This window comes from Podarcis pityusensis (genome assembly GCF_964106645.2).
Source record: "Podarcis pityusensis genome assembly, chromosome: 7".
Lineage (NCBI taxonomy): Eukaryota > Metazoa > Chordata > Lepidosauria > Squamata > Lacertidae > Podarcis > Podarcis pityusensis.
The window spans coordinates 77,448,120-77,461,575 of NC_138031.1; the positions used below are offsets into that span (position 1 = coordinate 77,448,120).

Below are 13,456 nucleotides of genomic sequence, written 5' to 3' on the forward strand. Positions count from 1 at the left end.
CGGATGTACACAAACCCCGCCCAGCCGGCTCGCCTCCTCATCTCGGTTCTGGTCAGCCGCCCCGACCGAGATGGCTGACGAGAAGGAGCAGGTGGCGGCGCCGGGTCGCCTGGACTGGGAACGGCTGGCGGAGGAGGACGAGGACGGGGGCTGTGAAGTGAAGCCCGTCGGCGGGCGGGAGGCGGCGACTTGGAAGAGGCCGTTCTGCGCTTTGGCCGCCTTCCTCTGCGCCAACCTGATCTTCTGGTGAGAGAGACGCGCAGCCACTGCGCTAATCCTATAGACCCCCCCCCTCCCGAAGCATACATATATATGCGTGCCCCTTTCATTCGTTCTTTTCCCCCACCTCGATTGAGCCTCGGCTCACCCTCGCCCTCCGCTCCTGGGCTTTGCAAAACGTGCGAATGAGCTGGGAGGGGGGGGGGAAGGGTGCATCTGAGCATGGGCAAAGTGCCTGTTGTAAAGGACCCCGGCCGTTGGCTTCTAAACTAGCAGCGCCCGTTCAGACGTTTTCTGAGAGGGGCGTGAAAGCAAAATATCGCCACCCCCACCCCGTTTCTCTCTGTCAGTTGTTTTCAGCCAGTTGTTTTCAAGCCTTGAATGATAGTCAGGGCTGCTGCGGGCAACACTGGCCTCTGTCCCTCTCTCCAGAGTGGCTGGGGAAACCCAGCCAGATGGGCGGGGTATATTAATATATATTTATATTATTATCTATCTGTCTTCCTTCCTGTCTCCCTCCCTCTCTCTCTGATGCCCTGGTACTGAAGAAGCATCCTTCTCTGAGCACGGTGCCTTTGCTTTGCTAGCCTTGTGAATGCCTGTTAGGTGTGCTTGCTCTCCATGAATCTACCTAATCCTGTAAAGCTCATCCTGCACTGGAATCCCATAAGTTAATTACCTGTGCTGTGGGAGGAAGTGCTTTTAATTTCACCAAATTGAATAAATTATCTCATGCAAATTGAGTAAATATATATTTTATTTTTATCTCCACGCTGATGTGGTTTTGATCTCCACAATGGGTAGAGGTGGGAGAAGGGAGCATTCTTCATCAGAAGGCATATGTTATACAGGTAGATTTGAGCCCCAGGATGCAGAAATCGAGCTCTGCCATCCTTGGTATTTCTATTTAAATCAAGCGCTTCTTAACTGTGTTCGCTTTGAAAGAGGCTCCTTTTGGTTTGTTGGGTGTTGCCACAAAATGTTTCCTACAGAAAAGCATGGGAAAGGAAACCCATGGAAAGAATTAATGATCCTGGCCGGGGTGGGGTGGGGTGTGATGGAGGATAACCACACAAAGGGTAAAGCAGTGCTAGTGGCCACGAAGTGGGCTTTGTGAGACGTGTTGCAGAATGTGAAGATGAATCAGCTGTGGCTGGATGATGCCAGGGAGCATCAAAGGCTCCTAAAGAATGTTTGAAGGGAAGGTGGGGCACAGATGTGGCAAGGTGAAATAATGACCAGGAAGTGTCCATAAAGTAGAGCATATAATCTTGCATACTGGTTGCCTTGTGATTCTGCAAAGTTGACAAAAAGCAGAGTGACAGCACCCCAAATTGCACAGTCTGTTTCTCCCACTCTCTTGTCATGGATTGGCCCTGGACTGCCAGCCTGCTGGCTTTATGCTTGAAATTGTCCCTTTCCAGTAGATTCTTCATACTCTTATTTTCCTGGTGCCCAAACCAATCTCTGACAGTTCTCCCATTCTTTAGTTTTTCTGTTTCTCTGTGTTACCAACCCTGTGCTATAGGTAACTTCTCGTTTTAACCTTTAGCCCGCTAGTGTTTTTCCAAACAAGAAGCATGTACTTTTTTTCTTCAAGTGGCATCTGAAACTGAGATACTCTCCCCCCTACACTAGCTTGAAGAGAAAATTCCTAGGGTCATTGCTTTTCATTACCGAGTTAAATACTCAATGGACTAGGATGTATAATTGCATTAATACAATGTCCCAAATGTAGATTCAGATTTTGAGATTAAATAAAGTACTAACTTGAGTTGCTTGAAGATTCATAAACACACACACACATACACAACCCTTCTAGTGCTCATGTACCACAGAACTACTTAGCAACATATCTGCATGGTGCTGAACTTCTTAATAAGCAGGACTGAGCACATGCTTGGGGCACCAGCAAAAGTGGGGAACCAGAAAAAGAAGGGAGAGAATTTTTTGAGTTTGACATCTGATATTTAAAAAAAACAAAACTTGAAGTAGTTATCATAGGAAAAATCAGAATTTTGTTGGACTTCCTTGCACACTACACCCTTCCCCCATTTTTCTGTTCTCTTTTTATTACCTATCCCCACCTGAACCAAGGGCCATCCTACTCTCCTAGATTGAAATAATGCAAGGAAATCAGTTCCTGTCATGCGTTGCACATGTACATTTCAGCATACATGTAAGTTTTGTGTCATTTTGAAAAAATGTTTTTTTTATGGTTACTAATGCTTTTTATTTTGAATAACATATGGGGGTACCATACTCTTTTCAGTGCTTAGGGTTATAAAGGTCTTAATCTGGCCCTGCAACAGAAGAATTTATATTTCAGCAAGTATGTTATCTATGTAAAGAAGAGGAATGTTCCTATTATTTTACATGTCATATGGAGGAGAGTGGATAAGAATGTTTTGCTAAATATTGAGAGCTTCTTTTTTTAGTACTCCTCAGTTGGACAGCAGCTTCATTATCGTGTAAAATATTAGCACTTTGTCCTTTGATTAATTTGAAGCTCCCTAGTACTGTATGTTAATTGAGGCTGCCTAAGTAAGTACAATTTAGGGTATGTTAACCTCCCATCCTTTGTGACAGACGTAGACTCTGAACTGCCAGAAAATAAGTATTTTAGGTATTTTTTTAGGGTAACCTGTTGGGCCTGTGTATTGCAACCAGCTGTACAAATAAGTCTACTAGATGTTGTACTTGCCTGCTTCTACATAAAAGACCTACATGGTCTGGGATCTTCCCAGGGAGCTGATGTTGACTGACCTGGGGGTTGTGTGCCTTATTTAGTGCTTATGCTGATGTTTTTGAGCAGTGCTGAAAGGACCTTTTTATTTCCCCACTACAGTTTTTTAACATCTGATGTTACAGTACCACTTCTGGTATCTGTTTAGAATTCTGCTTTTATTCAGCATCCTGCAGTCTTGTGGTGATGTAGTTTTAAATCTATTTTAAACCACCCTCTTTCTTTTTATTAAGTGGGTAGTATATACATTTAATATATGACTGGTATATCGGTGCAAATAGAACAAATATATACACATTAGAAGTTTGTGACACCCTGACTGTGTTTGGACAGTGCTAACCAAGTTATACATGAGCCTTCTGCCTGCACATTCAGCCCCTTTGCTGCTCCCTGCAGCGAGCTATAATTAAACCAGGATGTCTCTAATTAACCATAGTTTCCCATTTTATCTGTTCAGGAAACTATGGCTACCAGCTTCAGAACAAACCAGTTTCTTAAAGCCTCATTGGTTTAAGATCCTGGATTGTTCCAAAGTGAGTAATTAGTTTTTACCTGTTCAGATAAACACAAAGCTGATGTTAATTAGAAGTTCCTGGTTTAAAAGCAGTCCCCTTTACATCTAGTCCTTCTATTTTCTTTTGGGCTATGCACTTAAAGTGGGGATTGAGGCCCATTGAATTCAACATGCCTTCTGTTTACACATTAATCTTCTGGTTTGCCTATTTTCTACTGTTGGTCATTGATTTTGTCATTTGTTTCACTACATCCCATATACCAGTGCAAACCATGAATACCTGCACAACTTAAGAAACTTGCTTTTAAGCTTATTAGACTGGTGATGCTTCTGGGTTTTTAATAGGTTCCAAGTTTATTTTTTTGTAACTTTGGATTGTCCAGCCCTATAGCTGGGTACTTAGAAGCATCTACACGTTTTTGTCTTGATTTGTGCTTTCTATGTTGCCTCTCCTGTAACAGCCTTGCAACTTATTAACCCACAAAAATACTTACTATCATCATGCCACACACTTGTCAATCACCTGAAATCACAGTGAAGCCAGGTGAGCCATTTTTGCCTGCATGGATCTGAATCAAATAGTGTGGGTGCACAGCACTTTGTAAGTCTTGATGATCTGCTGTTCATTGCCATTTGTAAAGCACTGAGCACCAGGCTTTGTAGGTAATGCCAACCAAATAGACGATAGTCTGTGCCCACAAACTCCCTTTTGGACCAGCCACAACTTTATTTGCCCCACAGATAGGCAGGTGGTTGTGGCTTGGCTGAAACAGCATCACTGACTAATTAGGCCTATGGGCCAGAGGTTCCTCACTACTGGCTTAGATGTAAGGAAGCCAGTTGATCCCCACCCCACATCCCCAAAAACAGTTATGTTTTTCTATTGAAATAAAAAGGAGAGGTGGGAGAACAGTAGCTCTTCACAGTTATAGAAGCTAACCACAGCATTACATGGAAATGCTTGTAACTAAGCCCTCAGGTCCTTTTTTTAAAATAAAAAGCATCTTTGTAAGAGGGTTATTTAGAACATAGAAACAGAATTGGGAGAGGGTACAGAACCCTTTGAGTGCAACTGGATGGCAGACTATTTTGTAAGAATCCAGGCTTTCCTTGTTAATTTCTGTTTTTGTTCATCTCTAGTAGGTCACTGAAATGACATGCATTTTTGCAGGAGGTTGATGTCTTCACCAGAGAACATGCTAGCTTTGACAGAAACTAAGTACCCGTGTGACGCTGTTTGTATCATTCTTGTCTCTAGCAATAAGTATTAGATTAGGGACAAAGCTATTGTAGCTTAAGATGCTAAATTTAGAACATTAGCCAAGGGATTTCCATGTATCTCTTAATTCAATAAACATTTCAGAATGTATTTCTTTATCCCAAGAAGCTCTATAGGTTTTTTAAAAATAAATAAATCAGCAAGCATCTCTCTATTCTGAATCGCAGTTTGTTCTGAACACTTGAAAAGGTCATTGCTATAATTGCTATAAGTTCCATTCAAGTCAATGGGATTCAAGGAGCCTAACCATGTGCAGGATGGGAACATCATCTGAGACAAGTTATGCACTATTCTGTTCTTACGAAACAGCTATAAGAATATAAGAGCTTTGCTGGATCGGACCAAAATCTAGTTCCACATCCTGCTTCTCAGCAGCAGCACACCCGATGCCTCCATTAAGCCCATATGCAGGGCTTGAAAGCAATACCCACTCTTGCTTGTATTCCCAGTTGCTGGTATAGAGAGGCGTACTGCCTCTGAAACTGGATAATAGCCACTGATAGGCCTATCTTGTGTGGATTTGTCTAATCTTTAAAAACCATCTAAGCCGGTGGCCATTACCACTTATTGTGCCAGGGAATTCCAGTACTGTATTATGTGAAATACATTCTTTTGACTGTTCTAACCCTGCTGACCACCAGTTTCTTTGCATTCTACAGTGTTCAGAGATGGACTTCTTACTCTCGTCTTTCTTTGCATGATACATAATTATACAAACTTCCATTATACCCTTCCACTTATGCTTTCCCCACTCAGCTTAAAAAAATTCTGAAAGCTTTAGCTTTTCCTCATAGGGCTGATTCTCTTGATAACCTTTGTTGTGTTTTTCTGCACCTTCCTCTGCTTTTGGAGGCAGGGCAAGCAGCATTATGCACATGTGCATAGATTGTACAACAGCATTGTGGTACTGCCAGTTCTGTTTTCAAGCCTCTCCTAATGATCCTCATACGGAATTTGCCCTTTTTCACAGCTGCTGCATGCAGAGTTGACATTTTTACTGAGCTACCTTCCATGACCTAAAGATCTTTCCTAGTTGGTTACTTGGTTAATGCTGGCTCTTTTCCAGCTACTAGCTCCAGGAAGGCTGTGCAGATTTGGACAGGGGTCTGGGTTTGGAGTGCATGAAGGCAAACCAGCTCCAGTCTGGGTGGAGCCTTGCAGCTCATTTTTTGGGGGGTGAATGAGTTCTCCCAGACTAGGAACTATCAGTGAAGGTGCAAATAATGTTGGTTGCTAAGAGTACACTTTACCAGCTAAGGCTTGTTTCAGACTGCTTTCTATTGAATCGTATTTTATTAGTTGTATTTTAAATTGCTGGTATTTTAGTTTTTGTAACTCGATTACTCTGTGATTTTAATTATCTTTTTGTAAGCTTAATAAATATAAAGAAAATAAAGAAAAAACATCCCTGTGTTCCACAAGCACTCCATTGTTGTCTAATGGCTCAAATGCCATGCTGACTGGTTTCCTGCTTCTGACATATTTACAGACATTTTATATTTTTGGTCTTAAACATTTTCTAAATATGTCCATCACATTATTTTATTTTTATTGCTTTTTGTCAATTAGCATTTGCCAACGTATTTGCTCCCTTTTGTTTTTCTTATTTGGGCTTCCATTTTCACCCGAGGCACAGCTGCCGCACCTTTCTTCCCAGCCCTTGGACTGAACAGACATGAGGTTCCAGGTGGAAGGGAATAAGAAACATGCAGACATTGGGCTGTTCAATTGCAAGCAATTTGGAAGGGAGTGAGCTGGATTGAAATCCAGCCAAATTTTCTGAAAGCAGCCTTTTTATAACTTTCTTGCTTCTGGTTGTCAACTATATTTGCATCCTTTTGGATCTGTTGGCAGTCCTTGGGGTGTGGGGAGATCTGCACGGCCTCCCTGTTGGTACATTTCCTTGTTGTTGCATATATTCTAGCTGAGCATTTGATTGATGGTTTTAAAATTTATTTCCAAGCGTCTTGGAAAAGAGCTAACCTCCGCTCTCTTAAAAGCTTCCTTTTCACTAACCCTCTCACTTCTGAGATGTTTTGTCTTTTGAAATAAAGTGTGACTCTGTTGAGCTTTTTGGGCAACTTTTCATGGACATACATTTTGAACTTGTTAGCACTTTGATCCCTGTTCTCAGTTGATTTGAGTACTCTGAAATCTTGTACTAGGCACTGGGCACCACTCAAGACTATGGCCAGGAAGGGTTCATGGGCATAGTCATGGATTGCATCTGGAAACATTTTTCTGATTACTCAAATGTGCATCTTCCTCACTCATTGTGAAAGAAGTTGAAGACACTGATTATTATAAAACTTTCTCCTTTGGATCCTGACTCCCCACCACCCATCTGAAGACCACTTTCACTGTTTTGATCAGGAGAGCAATAATATCTCTGGCATAAAACTTTTTTTTTCCTTCTTTTTTTTTGCATCTGGCACTCATACCCATAGTTCCTGTTTGTTCCTATTAGACGTTTTCTAGTATGTTGCACTCCATGCCTTCTTTGGCATGCCCCTGCTAAGCCCTACACTACACCGTCTTTCCTATAGACATTGTATCCAGGAATGCTACTGGACTGATTCTTTACACTTTTCCAATATGCCTATTAGAGTACTTGGTGCTGAATGAGAATATAAATCTAACTTCCCCCCCACCTTGCCTTAGAGGCTTCTAATATTACCCAATTAAGCTCCCATCCGTTGTGTCCCTCTCCAGATGTTTTTGATGTCTACATTTTACCCCAAAGCCCCTTGACTTTTTAAAGCAACTGCCATGCTCCTGGCTTGTATATAAAAATTGAAGGCTTCCTCTTATCAGCTGCCACTGATGGCAGAAAAGACTCAGAGTACTGGATGTCTAGTTGCTTTGCCCAGTGTCGTTCTTCCCCTCCAAGAAAACAAAAGTTGCAGGCACTGCATACTCTTGACAGAAGCAGCTCTTTCCTGAAGGAGAGGAGTAACCGCTAGCCTCTTTGTCTCTCTCCTTTCCACTGCTGGCTAGGAAAGGTAAGCTGCAGGATAAATATAAATGGAAAAGGCCAGCCGGGGATGATGACACCTTCCTGTTTGCAAGGAGATGTGCTCCTCTCAAGATGGGTATGGCAGTTGGGGCTCTCTTCTTCAGGAAAAGGCAAACCAGGAGTCACTATTTCAAGCCTGTATTGCTTTTCTTGCCTTTAGAGCAGGCGTGGGGAACCTTTGGTCTTCCAGATGTTACTAAACTAAAACTCCTGTCCCTAGTTCAGCAACATCTGGAGGGGCTAAAGTTGCCTCACCTGCTCTAGAGGCAGCTAGTGGGAAGGAACTTCCATGATTTTCTAGAAATAAAAAAGGGATTTGGAGAACAGCTTTAGAAAATGATCTCAAGCTGGTGGAGCCGTGTTCTCCTTTTAGACTGCTTTTCCAGGATAGCAGCATAGCATGTTGCCCAGTTCTCTATCTCGGAAGGGGTTCATTGAGATTGAAAATAACTGCAGTTATGTCATGAGCTATGTGTAGCGAATCAATGGTAAATATTTATTTTGCCTTATTTCTAGGCTGCCCTTCAATATAAGGTTCTCAAGGTGGAGTACCTGTTTCTTTAAAAAACCACAGATATAAAATTCAGTATTAAAAATTGGCATTAAAAATGAATGTAACAGAAAGCAGTGGTCACAGAAGTTCAGCAGCACAACTAGATAAAACCATGCTCCAAACAACTTACACTGCATGCTAGAATTTTTTGGGGGGCGGGCGGGGGATTTAAGCCTTTGCCCTAATACCAGAATGATATCAGTGTTGTCACCAAGCAGAGAGCAGAATATAAATCTCAATGAGGAAAAAGGAAGGAGGAGAGGAAATGAGAGCTAGTAAGGGCTCCTCACAAACACATGAAGCTTTTTTGTGCAACCGTGAAGATAGAAACTTGAGTGTAATTAGTGTTTGAATGAATAACTGCTTTTTATAGTTAGGTGTAGCATTTTCAGCCATGTCTACCAGATGTTAAAACTTGTCAGTTGGGGTCGTCTGGTATTTCATTGACAAATCTCCCCTTTTCCTGCTCACCAGCATAATAATCTGTATTGGTCAGGCTTTTTCCTGGTGTTTCACATTATATCGCATAGCCTTACAGCAGCTATGTAATATGGACATTTTTATTACCAGGTCAGGGAAGGGGTTCATGACACAAGTGTGAGACAGGTGCTGCCCTGCTCCACAAAACGTAGAGGTTTATGGCTGATGAGTCTTGACAAAGCTGGCGTAGTATAGTGACTAAGAGTTCTGTTAAGACTCACCAGCTATGATACTCTACCTTTTGTGGAGTAGGGAAGTGACATTTGTGTCATGAACCCATTGATTAGTCTCTGCAGTCTGATGATAATGGCCTGCTATACCTTTAACTCCCTAATTCCAGATTAACTCTGTTAGGCCTTTCTCCTTCATCAGTGACAGCCTTCCCCAAGCTAGTCAGCCCTTCAGATATTCAGTATCCCACTCCCACCACGCTCGCACATCATTCCCTGTGGTCAGGAATGATGGAGGGCACCAGCTTGGGGGGAGGCTCTTTATGACGTTAAGTTACCTGACTTGCTATTGTGCTTTCATATGGCAAGGAAAGCCTTATATATCTGCATGGTAAAATGGTTTTTCTCTTCCTCCTCCTAGGTTCCTTGCACTGACTCCTTGGAGACTGTATCATCTAATTTCACATGTACTCCTTGGCGTTGTAATGCTGCAGATCATGCAGGATTTGGTCTTGTCTAGAGAAAGAGGTAATACACTGCTTCAGTATCTGTTTAACATGCAAATGTTTATCAGCAATGTATGGAAACCTGTCAATATCCCTTTATCCTTCTAACTGCAGTACTAAAATTTTATGGTAAGCTTCTGTGAGGGTTATGTTAAGTAGAAAGGTAGGTTAATATTATTAGCTTGCTAAAGACTTTCTGAACAGTGTCTCCTATTGCATACATTTATTCTTTGACATATTCAAATGCACCAGTCTCCTATAATATGTAGACCAAGACCACATTCTAGAGTTATAGTATAGGTTTGTTCAAGGGCTCGTGTTTGCACAGTGGGATATGATTTCTTTCAGTAGAACATCAGGCCCCAATTTTGCATTTTTATAGTTTAGTTAATACAAGAGAATATGTGCATATACTATAAACATTGGACCATATGTGGAAAAATATCTTATTTATCCTTATCTTGTTTTCAGGTGCACAATTGTGGAGAAGCCTCACTGACCGGTAAGTGTTAGTGTTATATTGCTGGTCACTACTCAATATTAGAACTTTAAAATGGTATTGGGACATTAATAATAATAATAATAATAATAATAATTTTTTATTTATACCCCGCCCTCCCCAGCCAAGGCCGGGCTCAGAGCAGCTTACAAGCAATAATAAAAACAAGATGAATGATTACAACTTAAAAACAAAAATAAAATACAACATTAAAATAATGGAACATTAAAATATTAAAATGTAGCCTCATTGCAGGAGGAGAAGGAAAAGAAAAAAGAAAGAGAGGGAGGGAGGGAATCAAATTGGCTCCAAGCCAAAGGCCAGGCGGAACAACTCTGTCTTACAGGCCCTGCGGAAAGAAATCAGATCCTGCAGGGCCCTGGTCTCATGAGGCAGAGCGTTCCACCAGGCCGGAGCCAGAGTTGAAAAGGCCCTGGCTCTGGTTGAAGCCAATCTAACTTCCTTAGGGCCTGGGACCACTAGGGTGTTGTTATTTATGGACCTTGAGGCTCTCCGTGGGGCATACCAGGAGAGGCGGTCCCGTAGGTACGAGGGTCCTAGGCCGTGAAGGGCTTTAAAGGTCAAAAGCAGCACCTTAAATCTGACCCTGTACTCCACCGGGAGCCAGTGCAGCTTGAAAAGCACTGGGTGAATATGCTCCCATGGCAGAAACCCCGTGAGGAGCCTCGCTGCAGCATTCTGTACCCGCTGGAGTTTCTAAACACTTTAGCTGTAGAATAGATTTTACTTGCTGTCTAGATTAGCCTTTATTTATAGGACATTCTCCTACCCATATTTCTGTATTGACAAGGTCCTTCTAGATACCTAGATACCCTCTAGGGATACCTAGAGCTTTGCAGCCTCTAGTCCTGTTAGTCTACTTGAAATATTTTAAGTATCCTGATCCCAAGCTTTATACGGGCTTGTACACCAGAGCCAATACCTACAATATTGTAATTGCATTATGTGTGTGTGGCAGTTTGGTGCACAAAAAGGATAAAGTGAGATTTGTAACGTGGCTCATCCCTTAACCAAGCAGTGGAAGTATTGTGAATGAGCTATAGAACTATGTGCTCCATTTCCCCTGCCACCATTAATCGCGGTTCAGCATTATGCCTGTACTTATGTTTTCATGATTAATGTTAACCAGTGTTCACTCCTAACTCAAAATCGAAAACCAGGTTTTCAGATTTCAATACACCATTGTGGTGCATTGCATTTGATCATGGTAGACTCAGGTGACCTTCTTGTTGACTTCAGATAAAATTCTACCTTTTTTCTTTTGTAGTTTCATGACTTATTTTATTTTATTTTTATCATTTATTTTATTATTATTTTATTTTATTTTACGTGCATTTTATTTTCTGGTACAGTACATGCCAGTGCCAAGAATCTTAGATAGGAATCGAAGTGCAGGGTAGGGAGTGAAGAAAGAGGTGAGGGTTTATTTATATCTGAACACACCTGTATTGTCTGTTCCAAAGTTGTACCATGTCTTTTTGTGGTACAGTGGTACCTTCAGGTTACGGACGCTTCAGGTTAGACTCCACTAACCCAGAAATAGTACCTTGGGTTAAGAACTTTGCTTCAGGATGAGAACAGAAATTGCGCGGCGGTGGCGCAGTAACAGCGTGAGGCCCCATTAGCTAAAGTGGTGCTTCAGGTTAAGAACAGTTTCAGGTTAAGAGCAGACCTCCGGAACGAATTAAGTACGTAACCAGAGGTACCACTGTACTTTTCATATTCCTGACACTCCTCAGTTGTTCTATCCTTTATTCTGTTATACAATATGTGAATGTTTCATCTGCTTACCACACTTTATGTGGGCTGCATTTTACCAATTGAATGACCTGCAGGAATAAACGAAACCTCTAGTCACAGATCAGCAGTGATTTTGTGTGTGTGTGTGTGTGTGTGTGTGTGTATGACTTCATGCACTTTCTCAGCCCCTTTCTGCCCCCTCCCATCTCTGCCTTCCATAGTTGTCAATACAGGGCACAACTGAAAGTGTTTTAGATAACAATATCCTTCAGAGAACATCTAACATTCATATCGTCTCACTAATTGGGCACATAGCTATGATTAGCATCATTGACAGAAGCTAAAAGAAAAAATGGACCCTGCCCATAGTTGCTTACTTTTGAACAAGTGGAAGCATGCCTGTTTGCTGGGGGTTTGCAGTCTCTGCTTTTGGTTTTAAGGGAATGGTGCCATATGTTTGGAAGCTGGTGTGAAGTTCCAGTAGAGGGCAGCAGAGTGTTATTTCCCTTTCCTATTGTCTACTGTATCTAGATTTTGGTAGATCGTGGTGGATCTCTGGCTCCCTTTCCTTAGTGCAGCTAAAACTTATTCCTGCCAGGCCCCTACGCCATGCCCTCCATTGCTGTATGATCTCTGGAAGGGAAGATGGAGCTTTTTCTGTGTTTTGATCTGTAGCGATCTTTTTGTGAGTGACTTTACCCCTTTGTCCCTTGGCTTTAACCCCCCCCCCATGACACTCCCCCCCCCCCAAAGCTTTTACAGGGCTTTTCTCCTCCCTAAAAAGAGCTCAACAACTATGAGCTGAAAAATGGGGGTAGATCACTGCCAGTTTTTAATTCTGAGATCACAGTCTCTTGAGAGTTGGCCACCCCTGCTGTAGAACAATGTTTCCCAAACTCTTTTCGATCGAGGCTGCTGCAGAATGGTTAATAAAAACCCCTTGTGTATATTTTAAATAACAAATTGGGGGGCACATATCCTTTTAGGTGGCCAGATATGGTTCACTGTTTTTAACTGTGTTAAAAAGGAAAGATTTGGAAATCTTTATCCTTGCAAATAGAAATCCCGCTCTCAACCTGATATTAATGGAACTCTTGGAACTGGAATCCTGAGAGTGCGTGACATAAAGCATATACAAAAACAAATCAAAGTGTAGCACCTTAAAGACCTAAGAAATGTATTGCGGCAGAAGCTTTTGTGGAGTCAATACTACTTTATCAGATGCATTAGTGAATTCTTAGTTGGTGGGTATATAAAGGAGACAATGGTAAGGTGAAGTTGAATGGCAAGGAGATGCAAACATGAAACTGGTGATAATTAGAGCTTAAATATATGTTAAGTAGGCACACATTTGAACCTCTTACAGTACCAGCTTGCTGAGGTAATTGTATTAGCACCTGTAGTGTGGCAAGGAACCATTGAAACAGTCATGGGTAGCATAGATAAGCAGATATTTGATAAGCTAATTTAATACAGGTAGTGTGATTTAACACAGGTAGAAATGGAGACAGTGACAGATTTTACCTTCTTGGGCTCCACGATCACTGCAGATGGTGACAGTAGTCACGAAATTAAAAGACACCTGCTTCTTGGGAGAAAAGCGATGACAGACCTAGATAGCATCTTAAAAAGCAGAGACATCACCTTGCCAACAAAGGTCCATATAGTTAAAGCAATGGTTTCCCCAGTAGTGATGTATGGAAGTGAGAGCTG

At 41.9% G+C, this 13,456-nt stretch overlaps 1 protein-coding gene across 2 annotated transcripts in view; it reads left to right on the forward strand.

The window, feature by feature from the left end:
- Positions 1-13,456, forward strand: part of RETREG1 (reticulophagy regulator 1) — a 46,701-nt gene that overhangs the window by 4,940 nt on the left and 28,305 nt on the right. The window contains exons 1-3 of one of the 2 annotated variants that reach the window (XM_081014899.1): positions 56-246; positions 9,399-9,505; positions 9,955-9,985. In XM_081014899.1, coding sequence (XP_080871025.1) covers positions 71-246; positions 9,399-9,505; positions 9,955-9,985 — 314 coding nt within the window. In that variant the 5' untranslated portion in view covers positions 56-70. Of the gene's footprint in view, positions 1-55; positions 247-9,398; positions 9,506-9,954; positions 9,986-13,456 lie in introns of those variants that run through there. The other variant, XM_081014900.1, reaches the window with a different exon arrangement.